Consider the following 20740-nt stretch of genomic DNA (forward strand, 5'->3'; position numbering starts at 1 on the left):
ATTCTCTGGTTTTCTTTCTTTTCTCCATGCTCTTGCGGTACACACACAGTGACACAAAACAGCAGAATGACTCCTTTCCTCTATTCAAACTGGTGTAATGAGTGATTTTTATATTGCAGGCACCTGCAACTCACCATAGGGGAGTCCAATTCCAAAGTAAAGGAGAATCACCTGCTTGAAATCTAATTATTTCTAACAACTTTTAAAAGGTGCCAATAGTATCGGCCAGGCTATTTTAGGACTTGTGTGTGGAATAAGCTAAGATTTAGTAATCTTTTTCGGGTTTTTTTTGTTTTGTTACACTGCAAACCAATGAAATGCATCTGTGGATACTAAAATATTTTTTTATTTCAACAATTGTCTGGAAGAAATGGTGCCTTATTTGAAAAAAAGTGCAAGGGTGCCAATATTTTTGGCCACGACAGTAGGTTTTCGTTCCCGTGAAAGAACTTAACGATAACTTACGAAGGGCTGAAGCGATCGAAGTCAAACCTGGTACAACGATGAAGTGAATATATTATGGGGTCAATAGGTCAAAGGCCAGAGGTTCCGTCAGGTTAAATTCTGTTAATTGTTAACTTGTGAGCCAGTGATGGGATTTTCACCTAACTTTCACCTAAGTATACTACATTATGATAAAAACATACTAAAATACACCATTTGGTGTCTGTCTGATGAATTTTTGACCGCGATAATTCTGTCGTTACTTATCCGATCTCAACCAAACTATACAGGATGGCGAAGGGTTACACAATAAAGGTTGTAGCGCATTCATTCGCCCCCCCCCCCCCCCAAGGGGGTTTTCTCCCCCGAGCGGGTTTTCCGTGCCATTGCCGTCAATGGGGTTGCATATTGAGGTGTATATCCATATTAAGTTCGCTTTATCGTGGCGTTTTTCCAAGGCCGCTTCAAATAACAAAACTAACGATAACAGCATAATATTTATGTTATTACAAAACAATAGCAATACCATTAATATCCCATCTCCCCAAGGGGGTTTTCCCCCTTGAACAATCGTCGAGTCAACGTTTCGAAATAGCTTATCATGCTATTTGCTTACCGAAGTAAAAATATTCTAAACCACAAACACATATGATTAGCTTTTTAAACAGTCGCTAATGCTCTTTATAACACTAAATAAAGAAATTTGGAGGAATCCCGACATCCGTGAGGTAAGTTTTACTTACAGAACTGAGCGAAGATCTACAGAGGCGCGTGCGATTTGGTTTCTTCCGAAGACAGAAGCCTCTTCCGGAAGATTGCTTTGCACCGAACAGGCAGAAGAGAAGCAAGATGGCGGCCAAACATGTATTACTCGCGCTCATGATGGAAGGATTAGACAAAGATGACACGACATCACAAGTTGATGCAAATATCCAGATTGTGTTTTCACTTGCAAGTTTTGCTGCGTAAGTATAACCAGCAGCGTTTCTCCGTGACTGAAATTAGGCTAGGCCCTTTTGTTTTTGAAGAGCCGGCGCCTCTTCTGCTGGATATTTGGAAGAGGCAGAAGAGCTTCCAAGAAGAGAAGAGTCCAAATCGAACGACCGGAAGAGTCTTCCGGAAGTCTCTTCCTCTTCCAGAGTGCAAATCGCACGCGCCTCTGTACTCTATGTACCCCACATGGAAGCCCGCTTGGAGTTTCCAATAAAGCACCTAAAGGACTCTCAGACTGAGAGAAACAAGATTCTGTGGGCTTTCCTGTGTCTTTCACTGAGGAGAGGCTTCCGTCTAGCCACTCTGCCATAAAGTCCAGATCGGTGGAGTGTTGCAGTGATGGTTTTCCTTCTGGAATTTCTCCCATCTCCACACAGGATCTCTGGAGCTCAGCCAGAGTGACCATCGGGTTCTTGGTCAACTCTCTTACCAAGGCCCTTCTCCCCCGATTGCTCAGTTTGGCCGGGCGGCCAGCTCTAGGAAGAGTCCTGGTTGTTCCAAACTTCTTCCATTTTAGAATTATGGAGGCCACTGTGCTCTTGGGAACCTTCAATGCAGCAGAAATTTTTTTGTAGGCTTCCCCAAATCTGTGCCTCGACACAATCCTGTCTCTGAGCGCTGCAGGCAGTTCCTTCGACCTCATGGCTTGGTTTTTTCTCTGATATGCATTGTCAGCTGTGAGACCTTATATAGACAGGTGTGTGCCTTTCCAAAGCGTGTCCAATCAATTGAATTTACCACAGGTGGACTCAAATCAAGGTGTAGAAACATCTCAAAGATGATCAAGAGAAATGGGAGGCACCTGAGCTAAATTTCAAGTGTCATAGCTCTTACCTGTACGGATCCCACGGACGTCCTCTACCTTGGTAATCAATTCAAACCGACACGGAATTATAATGCAAAAATACCGGCTTTATTGAAAGAAATGCCGGTAACAAAAGAATGCACGGTAAACTTAAATTCCTAATCGAGGGACCCTCCAAACAGACTCGTATACAACATAAGGGGAAAAATAACTGGAAAAGAATGCGTGTTTGTTTTTGTACTCAGCTTTGAGTGGCTCTTGAATCCCGTCGGAAATCGTCACAGCCCCTGCATCCTTGTGCGGGAAAACACGCCTTGGTGCACAGTTCGTGCGTGGGAACCAGGCCTTAGCGCACCGTTCGTTCACTCCAGCCGTGCTTGTCCTCGTTGCCCGCTTCACACAGCACCGACGTCTCTCAGCGCACCCAGACGATGCACAGCCAGCACCGACGAGCCAAGGAGAGGACAATGCGGTCGTTCAAACTGATGAAAGCCAGGCATGACGAAGACAAAATGCACGACTGCGTCCGCCTTCCACGAACACCAGTAAGCGAGAGGGATATACAACTGCTCGTAATGGAGGCCAGCCCGGAGAGAGGGAAAAATGGCAGGACCCAAGTCTTTTGTACCCAGGGCTCTTACGTCATCCGACAACGTCGCGCCATGCTCCTATCAGCGAGTCCCATCTCATCGCTCTATCGTACTGGACCAATCACTGCTCTTCAGGGCGAGGCCACACGGACCTGCCTGCTTGGTGTTGCGATGTGGCAGGTGGTGGCGCCAGCATTATTGTTCAATGTCCTGTTTCCGGTTACTTTTATTTGGTGTTTATTTTAGGTGTGGACTGCATGGCAGGTGTGGTGTGCATCATATAACGAACAAAGGAGAAATCACAGAGGCCATTTACATACAGGGAATTTACCATTAATCCCTAACTAATTAACATAACCCCACCCCTCGTCATGGGGACAAAAATACCCTTACACAACATCCGGTCTGACTTATGTACATCAAGGTGGCTACACGACAGACGGAGCATGGTAATCGATACACTTCTACCTGGACTAAGGTATTTCATTAGCTACCCCCTATAAAGGTAACAATATATATATATATATATATATATACATACACATACACACACAATTTGCTCGTACACATACAAGATTTGTATGATAAATCGTCATGTTTGGATTATTGGAATTTTTTCGATCAAATAAAAGAAAATTGCCCAAATTTACCCCTGGCTTATGGTGTTATTCACCACTGCATTGCCATTTTTATACCTCAAAAAAAATGTACATAACCTCATGATGACATTTTCTCATTACACCATGCCCAAAAATTGCTTTCCTGTCTCACTGCATGCATTTTTAAGCCTTTTCATATTTTTAATAAAGAATGCTTGGATGCCAACAACAATATCCACTTTACTAATCAACAGAATGCTGTTTGACGGTGATACATTACAGATAAGTGTGCTCACTGGAAAAGGAGGGGCAGAGGGAGGGGTAGGTCAAACCTCAGTATACACTATACACACATGCAATAACTTCAGATATTTGTGGCTTTTCATGAAAGTTAGCTATATTCATTCTGAAACTCTCTCGGTGAAGGTTTTGCACATTACCTTTATGAGCGAATCATTAGATACACGAATCCCATCCTCATCGCCACTTGAGTTCTTGCAGGGACTTTCATGGAAGTTAGTCTCTGGGGATGACCATGGGCTGTATTGAGGCAGAGAGGGTTTCGGCACAAGAACCTTCTCCTGATTAACTGGCATCATGCCATGGGGAGAAAATAAAATGAAAATTTGTTATAAAAAATAAGTGTAACAGCACAAAAAAACAAAGTGCAACATTGAGATGCTTAAAATCATGCACACAATCAGCCCAGTATCAAATGAGCCACTGTATTCACTTCTGATTTAAAATGAAATAGAACTGGAAGTTATGCATCAAAGATCTTAAGTCGTGGGAAACTTTAGAAGCAATTTCAAAAAAAAAAAGAGTTGTACTTATGAGATAATTATTGGTAGCAAAGTGAGATGCGATCGGACGAATTTGCAGTCAGCATTTTGTTTTGCAGCATTAGCGAAAAAAACATGAAGCACATGCAACACAACTGACTGAGCAAAGAATGACAACTTTACAAATGATGAATTAGTGGAACGTCGATTGCCGGACTGCAAGACTGACGACACAATTGTCATCTAAAATAAAGAAGATGGACAGTATAATGGAAGGAAGATATTAATGCAGCATGCTAAGAGAGGATTTACAGTTTAGCATATAAACTTCAAGATAACACAGATTTGTAAGTGATATATAGTAATCATCATCTCGGCCACTGAAGGTGGATGGAGGTTATGTGTTCACCCCTGTTTGTTCGTCTATCTGTCAGTCTATTTGTCAGTGAGCAGGATATCTCAAAAAATTATGGACGGATTTGGACGAAACTTGGTGGACAGGTTGAGTGAATGATAAGGATTGATTGATTCAATTTTGGCAAAGATCCAGATCTGGGTCCGATATTTTTTAATTTTTGAAGGGATTCTTCATAATTGAAAAGCCAAGTAAACGAAAAAACATGTTTAAGGGAAACACATTTTTATCTTTAAAAAGTTTAAAACCTATCTTATTTTTTATTAAAAAAAAAAAAATTAAATTTTGATAGATGAAAATTTACCAGAAAACAGGACCGTGGGCCAAATTCCAGCTCTCTAGGATGTATGGAACCTAGAAAACGAATGGCTCAAAGATTAGAAATGGGACAAACTAACAAAGTTCAGATGAAGTTAAAGCAAAGTGTGTAAAAATGATATATAGCACAATATTTCAAAACGTTGTGAAGGTTTATGACAAAACTTGGTGGAGGAGTTGGGTAAGTGACACGAACAAGCCGATTAGATTTTGGTTCAGGTCTGGATCTGGATCGGGATTTTGTATCCCACTGATCGGCCAGATCCGGCCTATCAGTGGGATACGAAACGTAAACTGTTCAGCTTGGTGGAGGTGTGTGCTCCACTGAGTGCTTGTATAGTCTTACATTTGTCTAGCCTTGGTAAGTAAATGAAGGAGGAGCCAATATCTTGGAGTTTGCAGTGTCATACCAACTGGTAACTCAACACTTTTTTGTATACTTACTCGAGGCTCGTATAAGAGCCAACACATATTAAAAAAAATAAAATAAAATAGAAAAAAACTTCAACTTCAAGAGCCAACACATATAACATATAATAAAGGGAGGGGGAGACAAGAGAGGGAAAGAGGGGGAAAGAGGGGGAAGCACAACAACAGTAGAGAATAGGGACATCAGGAGATCTGTGGAAGGGAGAAGGCTGGGTGGAGTACATGGGAAAAAACACACTTGGTATCAAAAATGTAGGAACCACCTTATAACTTACAACAATGGAGGTACAGAAACAGTTGGACACCATGGTTCGGAAAGAACATTAAAAGAAGCAAAGAATTGCAAAGTCCCCCAAGTGAGGCTTTGACCACCCAACACAGAGTGCATCTTGATCCAATTATAAGCTGTCACCCAACTATAAGATGTCATCCTGGTGTTGTGAATGCCGAGTGAGGCATCAATGTGTGTCCTGTCCATCAGAAGCATATTAAACCGGGAGACCTGCCTGTACTGGAGGCGTTGGAGGAAGCAAAAGACCCCCCTTCCCCAGTGTCATTTGAAAATAATGAGTTTTTTCGTTGACACTGAACAAATTCCAAATTCCTGCCACCATCAGTAAAACATCAGGCAGGTTCATGGAGGAATTGGGCAAAAAAAAAAAAAAATCTCCACCCGACTCACCAAGAATGTGTAACTAATTGGGGCCATTAAATAAGTCATAGTTGTTATTGGAATTCATTGATGATGTTAATGTTGAAAACTTTTGGCGACTGGCTTTGGAGGCCAGCTTGGAAATGTGACTCTCTCCAGGAAATATCATGGTGGATAATCAGATACAAAAGTTTGAGTGACTGAACTTTTTTGAGAGCCCTTCAAAATTTGGTTTTGGTTCGCCCCTGAGTAACGTATCAAAAACCTAAGAAAATCTGTTTGGCAGAATTTAAAAAAACAAAAAACTTATTGGGCCCTGGGATGGAGGCGAAGGATTGCTTGGAACCAAATGACTCCACTGGTGAACCTTTTGCCAAATCTCCAGAACTTAATTTAATTATGAGCTATAACTTTCTGACTTTGTAATCGATTACAGTGGGCGCAATTATGCTGATTTTATAATCCCTAAATTAACAAATAATGAGCGATTTTAATATGGTGGTCCAAGGGGTCCTCCAAATTTGCATTTCATGAAGATTTTAGGACATTTCCAGCACATAGATGCAATTCATTTGTTCAGCTGATATACTCCTTATATGGCATGGAGAACAACTTACCATAATATCTGTATTATAAAAGGAGCCGTGTCTGTCTGTCGTGTTATAACTTGAGAACGGATTAACGGATTTCAATAAATCCAACTACAGTGGATTCGGGTAACTTCCAAGAGTGTTTGTGATCCAAATTTTATTTATTTATTTTTATGGCTACATGCGAAAACTGCAAAACAAACGCGTGCGAAAACTGCAAATGCCAACACGTGATGTTGGTTATCCCTGCATGGAGAGCATGATCTCCCAGGGATCCTTTTTTTTTTTTCCCCCATAGATTAGCCATCGCAGCAAAGATTGGTATTTCTGTCAGTGAAGCGACGGGTCTTATATACTAGAACTTATAAAAAACAGAAGGTCACTCTTCTACGTCATGACGTCGACAAATATGCCTCCGCCCTCATTATTACATCGTTATACGTACTTTTACAAAGTTTAATTAAAATCCCTTCAGCTGTTCTCAAGTATCACATTTTTACCAGACAACCTCTGACCTTTGATGCCGAAATATAATCAGGTTGTCTTTGCATCATAATATGTACTTGCTAGGAAGAGTACCAGAACTACTAGAACTAGAACTAGTACTAGTAGAACTAGTAGAACTAGAACTAGAACTAGTACTAGAACTAGTAGAACTAGTACTAGAACAGAAGAGTACTTGCTAGGAAGAGTAGAGTAGTGGCTAGGGTGTCAGCTTAGGATCCTAGGATCCTGGGTTCGAAACCCGGTCGATCGCTGAATTAACGCCAGGGGGGTTGACTCAGCCTGTCATCCTTCCGAGGTCGGCTAATTGAGTCCCAGTTCACTGGTAATTCCCTGCTTGTCGTTAAAGGCGGTAAAAAGGGTTGGCGTCAGGAAGGGCATCCGGCCGTAAAACATTGCTTCAAAAAGAGGACCGAAAAACAACAACTACCACGGTTCCCGAAAAAGGCCAACCCCCGCTTGCGGGGAAAAATGGCCTCTAAAGGTGGTTTAGGAAGAGTACCCGTCCCAAGTGATGGGAAAAGCTAGGTTCCCCCCTCTCTCTCCTCCCTCCTCCCTCCACCAATCTCTCACACCTTCTTTCCTCTGCTACCCCTCTCCCCCAATCCCCTCTTCCTCTCTTGTCTCCCCTCTCTTTCCCACTCATCTTCACGTTTGTTGAACAGAATATGTAACCATGCCAACGTTTTTTTTTCAACCAAGTAAATCGATGATCACTGGGCAACAACAAAAAAAACTTTTCTTCTGCTACTAAGGGAAATGTAGGTGTTTTTGCCTAAATCTGGGCCGCTGGTTTCAAATCTGAAGTCAGAATTTAGCCAGCACGTCAGGTTTTCAAAATATGTATATGTATTAATGATACCCGGCATGCTATATTAGATACTTTATTATTGCAGATCGCCACATTGCACATCTAATATCAGTGCTTAGCAATTACTTTCACGTCATATCTAGATAACAATGATTGATCTCCGTGTATAATGTGCAGTATACAAACCAAGAACATAAACAAGTTGCAGAAGGGAAAGATTGCCCCATTGGGAAATATGCCCCATTGTGAGTGATTCAGAAACAACACTTCAAGTTTACACTCTTCCTTGCAATTTAGTCAGTGTAGGCAATGTTCAGACGTGTTCAGAAGTGTGTGAGACATTTGCTCTTGTGTGTGGAATTGGTCTCCCGTTGTAGGAACCAGCAGTAATCACCCATCATGTTTGGGTTGAACCAGCCTTGATACCTAGTTTCTATGACCGAAATGTCTTGGTGGAACCTTTCGCCATGCTCATCGCTTACTTCACCACTTCATCACCAGTCACATCCAGCCACAGCCACATCACAGTCACCCCCAGCCACATCCACACATCCACACACATCCACACATGTGGCAGTCACAGCCACAGTCACCAGCCACATCACCAGTGACTTCATCAGTCAGTTAGGAGGGAAGAAATCAAGATGAGAATGCAAGAAGTGCATTTTAAGAGACATCCCACAGCCCATTCACTGATAGGCCTTCAGCATGTTGTCCACTAATTCAGCATACTGTTCAGCTCTATGGTTCCCAAGAAAGTTCTGCACAACCAACACAAATGCTTCCCATGCTGCAAACTCAAGTGGATTCAGTTTATTTTTGAACTGATCTGATCACACATCAGTTCTCGGATCTGGGGCCCAACGAAAATGCCTGCTTTGAGTTTAGCATCAGTTTTCTCTGCGCCAAACTTCTCTCTGAGATATTGGAAGCCATTACCATCGTGATCCAATGCCTTTACAAAGTTTTTCATAAGGCCAAGTTTGATGTGTAGCGGTGGAAGGTAGACTTTTTGTGGGTCTACCAATGGCTTATGAAGCACATTGTACCTGCCAACTATGTGTTCATGCCTTTCAGGCCAGTCTTTTACAACATAATGATTGCTGTCATCGTGGCTGTTCCAATTGCACAAGAAGCACATGCATTTTGTGTACCCCAGCTGCATTCCTAGGAGGAGAGAAATCACTTTTAGATCACAGCAAATGGTCCACTTTTGATCCGAGTCATTAATCACTTTTAGAAGGATTTCCATGGACTCGTACATCTCCTTCATGCTGACAGCATGAGCTACAGGAACAGAAGGTTTTTTGTTACCATTGTGCAACAAAACAGCTTTGAGGCTCACTTTGCTGGAGTCTATGAAGAGTCTCCATTCATCAGGCACATGTTTGTTTCCTAGCTTTATAAGGGGGTAGCTTTGCACAAAAAAGGTGCAAAAACAGATCCTAGCAACTACAGACCAATCAGCCTTCTCCCAATTATCAGCAAAGTCATGGAATCCATCATTGCTTCGGATATGAAATCTTTCCTCTTCTCCAATGGCTTGATCTCTAATCATCAATTTGGTTTCAGACCAGGTCACTCTACTCTGGACATGCTGCTTCTGCTGTCTCAACAATGGATGGAGGTCCTCAATGCCAAACAGGAAATTAGAGCTGTCTCCCTCGACATATCACGTGCCTCCGATACGGTCTGGCACCCCACTCTGCTCACCAAACTCTCCTCCTTTGGTATCCATGGAAATCTCAACGCATGGCTGGCGGACTTCCTCTCTAGTCGTATTCAACGTGTGGCCCTGAATGGGTTTCTCTCATCTCCTCTTCAGGCTGGAGTTCCCCAAGGCAGTGTTCTGGGCCCTGTGCTTTTTCAGGTCTTCATCAATGATCTCTCTGACTCTCTTGAAAATCCTTTCTATCTCTTTGCTGATGAATCCACTCTCTGCCGCTCCATTCCTCATCCCTCAGATCGGCAGTCTGCAGCCTCCTCACTCTCTGCAGACCTGGACAAAATCACAGACTGGGCAAACAAGTGGAACATGTCTTTCAATCCTGACAAATCTCACACTCTTACGATGTCTCTCCGTAAAGACCGACTGGACAACCCTCCCATCTACTTTCTGAATAATCCTCTCCAAGAAGTTCTGTCACTCAAGCTTTTGGGTCTCACTATCTGCCATGATCTTTCCTGGGAAAACCACATTTCAAATCTGGCCTCCAAAGCCAGTCGCCGACTGGGAATCCTCCGTCGTGCGAAGTCCTTCCTTGGCATACCTGAGCTCCTCACCACATACAAGGCTTTCATTCGCATCTCAATGGAGTACTGCTCTCCCCTCTGGGCTGGTGCTCCTGCCTCACACCTAGCTCGTCTTCACGCTGTTGAAACCAAAGCATTCAGAATCATTGGAATGTCCCGCGATGATGCTATCTCCGAGGGCCTTTCACTTACTCACCCCAGGCAGGTTGGTGGTCTTTCCGTCTTCTACCGACTCCTCTCTGGCCTTGCTCCCCCAGCTCTCTCTGGGCTCTGTCCCCCAAATATTCCTACAGGTCACACAAGATCTGCCTGCAACCCTCTTTTGGTTAAACTGCCAAAATCAAGACTCTCTGCTCACCTTCACTCCTTCATTCCTCTTTTCTCCTGCCTCTGGAACAAACAAACTCACTCACTCTCTTCAATCCCACTCCTCCCTCCAGGTCTTTAAAACGGCTGTTCACCACCATCTCTTATTTTCCCCAATCCAAAACCTTGATCTTTTCTACCCCCGCTAATTTCACCCCAAATCCACTTTTTGAGGTGTCGACTTCTTTCCTGGAGGTCCTTGGTGTCCTTGCGTTTTATACCTATCCTGCCCCCCCCCCTCCAGGCCCTCTCCCTCCCACACATCTCCCGATGTCTCTGCTCTCAAATGTTGTGTTTGTGTGCTTCCTCCCCTTCTCTCCCCATCTTGTCGACCGCTCCCCTTTTTATATACTTTGTTTGCTTGTTTGTTTTGTTTGTTTGATAAATGTTAGCTCTTTCACGAGCCTCGACTCTGTATACACAAAAAAAGAAAAAGAAAAAAAAAGCCCCCCATAATAGGTATTTGCTTTGTTCTCACAAACTATACACACAATTTCGATGAAACTTGACCACAATCCTCACCACCCGTGATGTACCAAAGTTTGTTCACGGCATTAAAAAAAAATCTGCCCCTATGGGGATCTACGGGGGGGGGGGGGGGTTCACCCACAAATAGGTATTTGCTTTCTTCTCAGAAAGCAATTCTGATGCTTTCTGATGAAACTTGTGTGTTTCTGATGAAATTCTGATGCAATCATGCAATTCTGATGAAACTTGACCACAACCTTAATCACCACAAATTTAAATGGGCAGATCCAGATGGGGAACACAATCCCATGAGACCTTATTGTCCTAATGCATTTTACCTAATTTGTGGTCTGTATTGTTCAGGTCGTTTTGGAGAAGATGTTTTAGTGAAAATTAGGGATTCGAGGAAGGGGCCCCGTTTCTGGGGGAGATACGGCCATGGGGAACACAACTTAAGGTTAGGGCATGGTCTTGATGCCTCTTGGCAAGTTTGGTCTGGATTTCTGGCAGTTTCTGAGAAGATTTTTGAATGGAATACCAATATTTGGGGCAACCCCCCCTCACTTTTATCCCCTTAATAGGGGACGTATCCAGATGGGAAGCACAACCTCATGAGACCTTGATGTCCTGATGCATCGTACCAAATTTGGTTCATATCGGTCGGGTAGTTTGTGAGTTCTAGTCAAATGTTAACGTTTCAGAGAAATAACCTAAAAATTGTTTCAACTTAAAGTGTAAAATTGAACATAACATGTTTGAAATTTAAAAGAGTAGATTCCGAACTGTACACCATCTATCATTGGGGTTTCAGCCCACTAAGGGTGGAACCTTTAAGAGTGACACAAAAGAAAGGCTTATAGTATTCATCAAAACATGAGGGTTTTACAGTACCTTTTGTGTAAAGGAGGTGATTATGTTGGATTATTAAGTAGTGAAGCCGCTTCTATGTCCGCCCGTCTGTCAAAAAAATGACGAAGAAGAACCTTTCTACCCAACCGTGTTTAATTCTAAAGGGTTCTAAAGTGCAACTCCAATGGGTTCTAATTGGTATTTCTAAAGGATAATTCTAAAAGGTTCTAAAGGGTAATTCTAATGGGTTTCGTTTGTTTCTCGGCTTTGCCCATTTCATATTAAAAATGCCAAACTGAACCACTTCCTTCAGACACGGATGCGATTTTATAAATAAATAGGAATAAAACTTTGGAATGCCTTCTTGGATAATTTCACAAGGAGACGAAAGAAAACATTAAAATAGTTTGTTAAATAATTAATCCTTCCCTTTGGCGGTGCACAGAAGAACAGCTGTGCCTTCAAGAGTAAAGTAGTCCTTCAAAAGCATGGGTGTGATCGATCCTGCTCTTCTTTCTTCTTTCTGTTGTCTATTCTTTGCTGCATCTATAATTCAGCAGAAATGTTTGCAACTGCATTGACGTCCATGCTCACCTGTCCTCCAACCTACTCACATCTTCCCAAATGAAGATGAGCTGCACCATACTATTTATTCGGTGCTGCCGAAGCACTTTATTGGTCCAGGTTGTGCTGGGTGGTTTGCTATTGCTTTTACAGAAGTCAGTCAGGGCAGGAATTTGTTCAAGGTGCCGTTCAATATTCTTGACAAAAGAATGAGGAATATGAATATGAATGATCGTTTTAAGGCCATTTTCCACGCTAGAGCGGGGGTTAGCCTTGCGGGCCCCATGACAATCATGGTTCCCTGTTTGAGGCAATGTTTTTATGGCCAGATGCCCTTCCTGACGCCAACTCTTGATGACGCTCTTACGATGCGCAGGGATAAGATGCGCAGGGATAAGATAAGATAAGAAAGGTGTACCTATTCTAAACCGGGGTACACACTGGGATCATTCATCCCAGCAAGCTGGTACTCAATTTGCCGACCTCGGAAGGATGACAGGCTGAGTCAACCCCCCTGGCGTTAATTCAGCGATCGACCGGGATTCGAACCCAGGATCCTAGGATCCCAAGCCGGCACCCTAACCGCTAAGCCAACACCAGGCTCGACAAAAACAAAAGGATGACAAAAGAATGAGGGATGTAAGTAAAATGACTAAATAATTACCATTAATACCTCCGACACAGAAGGTGGACAGAGGTTATGTTTTCACCCCTGTCTGCCTGGTCTGCCTGGTCTGTCTGTCTGTGAGCAGGATATCTCGAAAAGTTAGACACAGATTCGGACGAAACCTGGTAGACAGGTCGGATGTGTGACAAGTAAGAATTCATTCGATTTTGTTGAAAATCTTGATGCAAATCCGTATTGGAGAATTTTTCAGGTAATCCTCTACCATTGAGTGACAGGGCTAAACACTAAATGCAGCATGATATCTCAAAAAGTTACGAACGGATTAGTACGAAACTTGGCGGACAGGTTGGGAATGTGACGAGGACGAATTGTTTCAATGGAGGTACGAATTAAAAAAAAAAAAATTGAAAGTGGTTCTTCACCATTGAGAAATGGTGCCAAAATGATAGATAGCATGATGTCTCAAACAGTTGAGGACGGACTATGACAAAACTTGGTGGACAAGTTGGTTAGATGACATGAACAAACCAATGAGATTTCCCTTCAGGGCAGCAGATCCGGCCAATCAGTGGGATACAAAATGGAAAATGTTCATCCTGGCAGAGGTATGCATCTACCGAGTGTCGTTCTAGTTGTTGTTGGAAATCAGCAAAACAAGTGGACACATTTTGTTAGAATAGCCATAAGGAAAGTCAGAGGGAATGGATCAAAATGTGTAGCAGATTTTGTTGTTCTTTAAAATGGTATACTAAACAGACGATCAGAAAATGAATCAAGGTCCAAAGGAAAGAGAGAGTAAGGTAAGAGTGCAAAATGAATTCAATGAAGGTAGTTCAAGGTTGATATGGACTATTTATTCAACGAAACCGAAATCTAAAGATAAGTTGACTGAATGTTCTTAAGGTATTCTCTGCTACAAGTGCATGCCTCTTCGAGTGATGTGGTAATATTGTGGTATCTTCTTGATGCCATCTGATTATAATTATTTGGGATGAGTACACAGCCTTTATCATGCACACACTTTTTTTTTTTTCTTTTTTTTTTTTTTTAATACAAGATCGAGGCTCGTGAAAGAGCACTGAATATCACCTGGATGTTCTTTGAGTGGTCAAAATAGATGAACATCACAAGGTGAATACTTTGAACTGAATGGCGGATAATTTGGAACTTTTAAAATCGAATCCATGATAATAGTAATGGCCACATTTGTCATGTGAGGACGAGCATCATACAGGAAAGAAAACAGAAACAGAAACCAAGGTAGTCATCTGCATTGTCCTCTCTCCTGATTGTGTATCCAGTCATCGTAGTCTTGTGCATCGACGGTGCACCACATTCAACAAATACTACATGAATTAAACCATTATAAAATGTTGCAAAAAAAAAATTATCATAAGCTTTTTGATCAAAGTTGAGGTCCTTTCTTACCAAGCTTGTACTATTCTTATTGAATTTCAAGTGAGAATGAAAGTTTTTCCACATTTCAAACATAGGCACTGTTCCTATGCAATTTCACTAATAGCAACACAGCGATGATTAATGTTTGCTTGAGTGAGTGAAAGCAGTTTGTTGCACGTGAGAATGCTCAAGATTGCACGTGAATTCACAGCAATTTTTTTTTAATCTCAGCACCATTTAAACAGATTGTACAACAACGTATAAGACAAGACATGCGGAAATGATATGTGACCATGAGCAGGTCATGGCCAGTCATGGTTGCCTGTCCAACTCACAATCACATGAGATATGCGGAAAGCATGTATGTGACAATATATTACATGTTCGACAATGAAAAGGTTCATGGAAATCTTGAAGGCACTCGTATAACTTGAACAGAAACAGTGATAGAATAAACAAGACAAATGAACAACGCTGCAACAACAACAGGCATGTTAAGGCCATTTTCCCTGCCAGAGCGGGGGTTAGCCTTGCGGTCCCCATGACAATCTTCTCCATTTTGCCCTATTTTCTGCATCTCCCCTTGTTAACCCCCTTGCCCGCATTTCTTCTTCCACCGTCTTTAGCCAAGTCTTTCTCGGTCTTCCCCGTCTTCTACGTCCTTCTACATTCATTCCCATCACTCTTCTCAACCAGTCACTTTCATCCTTCCTCAACACATGACCAAACTATCGCAACCTGTTTCTCTACACATCATCCATCACTGACTCTATTCCCATCATCTTTCGCAATTCATCATTTGTCTTCCTCTCTCTCAACGATACTCCACCCATCCACCGAACCATTCGCATTTCCACCCTTTCCCGCCTTCGTTGCTGCTCGACGTTCATTACCCATGTCTCGCTCCCATAAATCATAACACTTCTCAAATATGCAGCATACACCTTTCCCTTCAGCTTCAACGACACTCCCCTCCTCGTCAGCACGCCACTCAGTTCCCGAAACTTCTTCCATGCACATCTCACTCCAGCAACCGTTGCCGAGTCTGATCCACCTTCTCCATTCAGCATGTCTCCTCGGTAACAAAATGTTTTCACACCTTCCAGCTTCACGCCGTCTCCAAGATCCAACTCAACATTTCCTCCATCTGCAGCTCCCTCTGTGCACACCTTATACTTGATTGTAGCTGCCACACTGGTTAATGACCCTCTCAGAGCACTACATTTTTGATGAACCCACTCAGCGCACATTGTACATTGAATGGAATTCACTCCGACACCCTTACTGCACACAGCACAAGGCCACTTCCCAGTTCTTTCCACCTCACCACATGCTTTACCACTTGCCATCACCTTCGTTTTTCCGATATTCACCTTCAGACCTTTTGTCTCCATACATTCCTTCCACTTGTTCATCTTCTCCTTCAGTCCATCAATACTTTCTGCAATCAACACCACATCATCTGCATACAACAACTCCGACGGTAAACCCTGCATTTCGTCAATCTTCACTTTCTTCCTTATCCTCCTCTCCAACACCCTTTCCAATACCTTCATTCCATGCTCCAATAACTTTATCGCTCGATACGAGCCATAGTCCAGAGGGCCAAATTTCCCCTTGTATAGAGGGAAGAGGGTACTCAGTTCCCAATCCACTGGAATGCGGCCTTCTTTCACCACCAGACTGCAGATCTCTGTCATTCTCTTCACACACCAATTTCCCACTGCCTTCAACATATCTCCCACAACTCCCGTCGGCCCTCCCGCTTTTCTATTCTTCATTGCTTTTATCGCTTCCTCAACTTCCTTCTTGGTTATCTTCTCTGCTGGTCCTAAAACTGGGTTACTCTCACTGTTGCCATCCCATTCATTCTCTACATTCAACAGTATTTCCACATATCTCTTCCATCTTCCTTTAATTCCATCTGGGGCCACAATGATTTGTCCCACTTCATCCTTCAAGCAACTCACCCCCATCACATCACACCTCTCTTTCGCTATCTGCTTTGCAATCCTGAATACCGCTCTCTGACCCTCTTCCAAATCCAAGCATTCTCCGAACATTTTCCTACATGTCTCCTGCGCCTTTGGACCTCTTTCTTTGCAGCCTTATAACTTTAATGCTCTGCCTTTTCTGCCCCCATACCCTTCGCCTTCTGCCACTCCTTGAACTTCTTCCTTTTGTCGTCAATCTTATTTCCAACTTCATCATCCCACCACCATGTTTCCGAGTGCCTCGGTGGTCCTTTTGTCCATCCACATACCTCACCAACGGCTCCCAACAGACTATCTTTCATTGACATCCAACTACTTTCAAGCTCAACCACATCATCCACTTCCATACTCAGCCTCTCTTTTAATGCCTCCCTCACTGTCACCTCTTTCAACCTCCACACCTTCATTCTCGGTTGGTACTTCACCCGCCGAGCTCTCCTCGCACCTTTCACCCTTATGTCGGAGACAACCAAGTGGTGCTGTGAAACAGCCTCCTCCCCCGGGATCACCTTTGTGTCCCGGAGGTTCCCCCTATCTTGCCTATGCACCAGCAGGTTGTCAACGGTTGTCGTCGACCCACCTGACGTGTATGTAACAAGCTTATTATCCTCTTTCTGGAACTGAGCATTACAAATCAACAAATCAGCTCCATCAGCAAACTCCAAAATCCTTTCACCTTTTCCATTTCTCACACCATATCCGTAACCCCCATGAACTCCCTCAAAACCATCCATACTCCTTCCAACATGTCCATTTAGGTCTCCTCCTACCACAACAACTTCCTCATCTTTCACGTTTTCCATCAGCTTCTCTATCGCACACCAGAACTTGTCCTTCTCTTCATCGCTCCGACCAACCTGCGGAGCATATCCCGAGATGACGTTCACCAAAAGCTTTCCAATCATCATTTTCACCTTCATCAACCTTTCACTCACTCTCGTCACACTCACCACACTGTCTACAAACTCCTCAGAAAACAGGACACCAACACCATTCATGCCTTCTGCGCACCCTTGCCACACAAACCTGTATTTCTGTCCCTGCCTACCCATCACCATTCTCACACCACTTCCCTTCCATCTCGTCTCCTGCACACAACATATGTCCAGTCTTCTTCTGACCAATACTTCCACCACTTCTCCTGATCTCCCTGTCATTGTCCCTACATTCCATGTCCCAAACTTCAGAAACCGATCTCCACGTCGGGCATCAGACGTTTCGTCTTCATAAATGGAGTGATTTCCACCCTTGCTTCGATCGGGTTCCCCACCTTGAGTTTTGACGAGCGTGAGTGAGGTCCCCCACGGGGTACTTCGGGCTGTACCCTGCCCATATGTAATTGTAATTGTCATGGTTCCCGTTTTGAGGCAATGTTTTTATCGCCGGATGCCCTTCCTGACGCCAACCCTTTTAGTCGCCTCTTATGACACGCAGGGATACGGTGTACCTATTCTAAACCGGGGTACACACCGGATGGTTAAAACCGGGGTACACACCAGATGGTTAAAATAAAATAAAAAGGCAATTCATCACTGAAAGCTTCTGGTTGTTACCTCCGCCACCAAAGGTGGATGGAGGTTATGTTTTCATTCTTGTCTGTCTGTTTGTTTGTTTGTTTTTTACTTGCGAAAATTGAAGATTTTTCAAGTATATTGGTTGGTCTTGTGCGTTATTCTGTCGTCTGCCAGTCGCCTACAGGTCACAATTTTCAACCGATCTTCATCAAACTTCACCAAATGGTAGAGTTGGTCATAAGCAAGAAGCCTATTGTTTTGGGGGTCAAAATGTCATTAGATCAAGATAAGCCAAAGGTCACCAGCTTTGACAAATTTCTAAAATCCTCAATTTTCATCTGATTGATTTGAAATTTGAAGAGGACTTACATATCTGGTCACTGAATTCAACCACCAACTATTTTTTAGGTCAACGTAGGCCAAAAGGTCAACATAGGCCACGTTTCTAAAATCCTCAATTTTCATCCAACTCACTTGAAATTTGAAGAGGATTTGCATATTTGGTCACTGAATTCAATCCCCAACTATTTTGAGGTCGACATAGGCCAAAAGGTCAACATAGGCCAAATTTCTAAAATCCTCAATTTTCATCCAACGCACTTGAAATTTGAAGAGCATTTGCATATCTGGTCACTGGAATCAACCCCCAACTATTTTTGAGGTCAACATCGGCCAGATTTCTAAAATCCTCAATTTTCATCCAACTCACTTGGATGCCTGGTGTTGGACTTGGACTCACAACTCACAAGCCTGGTGTTGGCTTAGCGGTTAGGGTGCCGGCTTGGGATCCTAGGATCCTGGGTTCGAATCCCGGTCGATCGCTGAATTAACGCCAGGGGGGTTGACTCAGCCTGTCATCCTTCCGAGGTCGGCAAATTGAGTACCCGCTTGCTGGGATGAATGATCACGGTGTGTACCCCGATTTAGAATAGGTACACCGTATCCCTGCGCATCGTAAGAGGCAACTAAGGGTTGGCGTCAGGAAGGGCCTCCGGCCATAAAAACATTGCCTCAAACAGGGAACCATGATTGTCATGGGGCCCGCAAGGCTAACCCCCGCTCTAGCAGGGAAAATGGCCTTAAAACGATCATTCATTCATTCATTCACTTGAAATTTGAAGTGGTTTTGCATATCAGCTCACTGAATTCAACCCCCAACTATTTTTAAAGTTGACATAGGCCAAAAGGTCAACATAGGCCAAATTTCTAAAATCCTCAATTTTCATCCAACTCACTTGAAATTTAAAGATGATTTACATACCAAGTCACTGAATTCAACCACCAATTATTTTTGAGGTCATCTTAGGCCAACAACCTATTTTAGGGATTTCGCAAGTATCATGCTATGCACAACATATTTCTTGTTTGTTTGTCCGTTTGTTTGTCCGTTTGTGAACAAGATATCTCAAAAGGTTGCAGGCGGATTCGGACAAAATTTGGCAGAGAGGTAGCGTATGTGACAAGGACGAAATGATTAGGTTTTGGTGAAGATTCGGATTCAGATACTAGAATTTTTGAAGGGATTCTTCACCATTGGGAGATAGCGCCAAAAACGATACATAGCAGGATATCTCAAAAAGTAATGGATGGATTTGGACGAAACTTGTTGGACAGGTTGTGTGTGTGACCAGGAAAAATCGATTCGATTTTGGTGAAGATCCGGATGCAGATCCAGCTAGTATCATTTTTTAAAGTGTTTTAAGTTTTTACGTGTCCACCATTGAGTGATATGGCCAAAAATTATATAATCGCAGGATATCTCAAAAAGTTGTGGATGAATGATTTTGATTAAATGTGATTCTCTGTTGTGATTGTCTGGTCTACTCTGGGATACAAAACAAACTGTTCACCTGGCAGAGGTATGCTCTCTACTGGGTGCCATTCTAGTTTTTCACCTGTTTCAAGTTGACCTGCATCTGTTGTCATCTCGCATTGACTCAGAACAGCCTGTGGTTTCTCTCTCAAACTGAGAATATTTGCCTCGATGTCGAAATTTTTCTGCGAAAGAAAAAACAAGTGTATATATTCAGTCCATGTTATTCATACTGTCAAACTACACAATTTCACCCTCGCCAATTAAGAGCCAACAGTTGCCCAAAAAGGAATCACTCAAATAAAAGATGGTAAGGGACAGACTCAGTGGTGTAATGTTTGTAGCATCTGGTCCAGGTCTGGGAGGTCGGTAGTTCAACCCCCAGCCGAATCATACCACAGACTTTTTAAAAAATGATTCGTGCTGCTTCCTTGCTCGACTCTCAGCATTTAAAGGTGGAGCATGGACAAAAAAAAAAAACATACGTTTGCAATACAAGCTCGGTTTTGATGGGCCTAATGGCCTTCTCCTGCATTGAAGTTCCTTGAAAGAGAACTCTTATTGTAAATTAGTTCTTTTATTCTTGGTTGGGAAGATGTGGGTGGAAGTGCCTTTTAATGGCAGAAGTTTAGTGCCAATCAGGTCCTCCAGGATGGCATAAAGGAAGTGCATTTACCTTTGAGCTGTATATTCTGGGATCAATTGTGGTACCAACAATACAGTGGCAGCAGGGTGTTGAACAATGAGTGCAGAGCAATCTAATGGAAGAGCATTCAGTTGGGGATTTATCTGCTAGCATTAGCTGGTGGACATTGAACATATCTTTTGATGAAAAATACGCACCATGGTGTTCTTTTCGACGAATTTCATAAGCACCCTGTTGAAATTCCAAATTGCCGACCGACAGCGGAATAGCCACACCTCAGTAATCTTGCAACCAGCTAGACCATTTCATATTGGA

The 20740-nt window shown here is 43.0% G+C and overlaps 2 protein-coding genes across 5 annotated transcripts in view; both read right to left on the reverse strand.

Moving 5' to 3' along the window:
• LOC144888467 (uncharacterized) overlaps positions 1-20740 on the reverse strand; it is a 790732-nt gene that overhangs the window by 655853 nt on the left and 114139 nt on the right. The window lies entirely within an intron of this gene.
• SHROOM2 (shroom family member 2) overlaps positions 1-20740 on the reverse strand; it is a 208088-nt gene that overhangs the window by 26238 nt on the left and 161110 nt on the right. For all 4 annotated transcript variants that reach the window (XM_068131947.2, XM_068131951.2, XM_068131950.2 and 1 more), the window contains 2 exons: positions 19862-19964; positions 3872-4020 (listed from right to left, as the gene is read on the reverse strand). In XM_068131947.2, the coding sequence (XP_067988048.2) occupies positions 3872-4020; positions 19862-19964 (252 nt within the window). The remainder of the gene's footprint in view (positions 1-3871; positions 4021-19861; positions 19965-20740) is intronic.

Source organism: Myxine glutinosa, chromosome 12 (assembly GCF_964187855.1).
Source record: "Myxine glutinosa chromosome 12, kmMyxGlut1.1, whole genome shotgun sequence".
NCBI lineage: Eukaryota > Metazoa > Chordata > Myxini > Myxiniformes > Myxinidae > Myxine > Myxine glutinosa.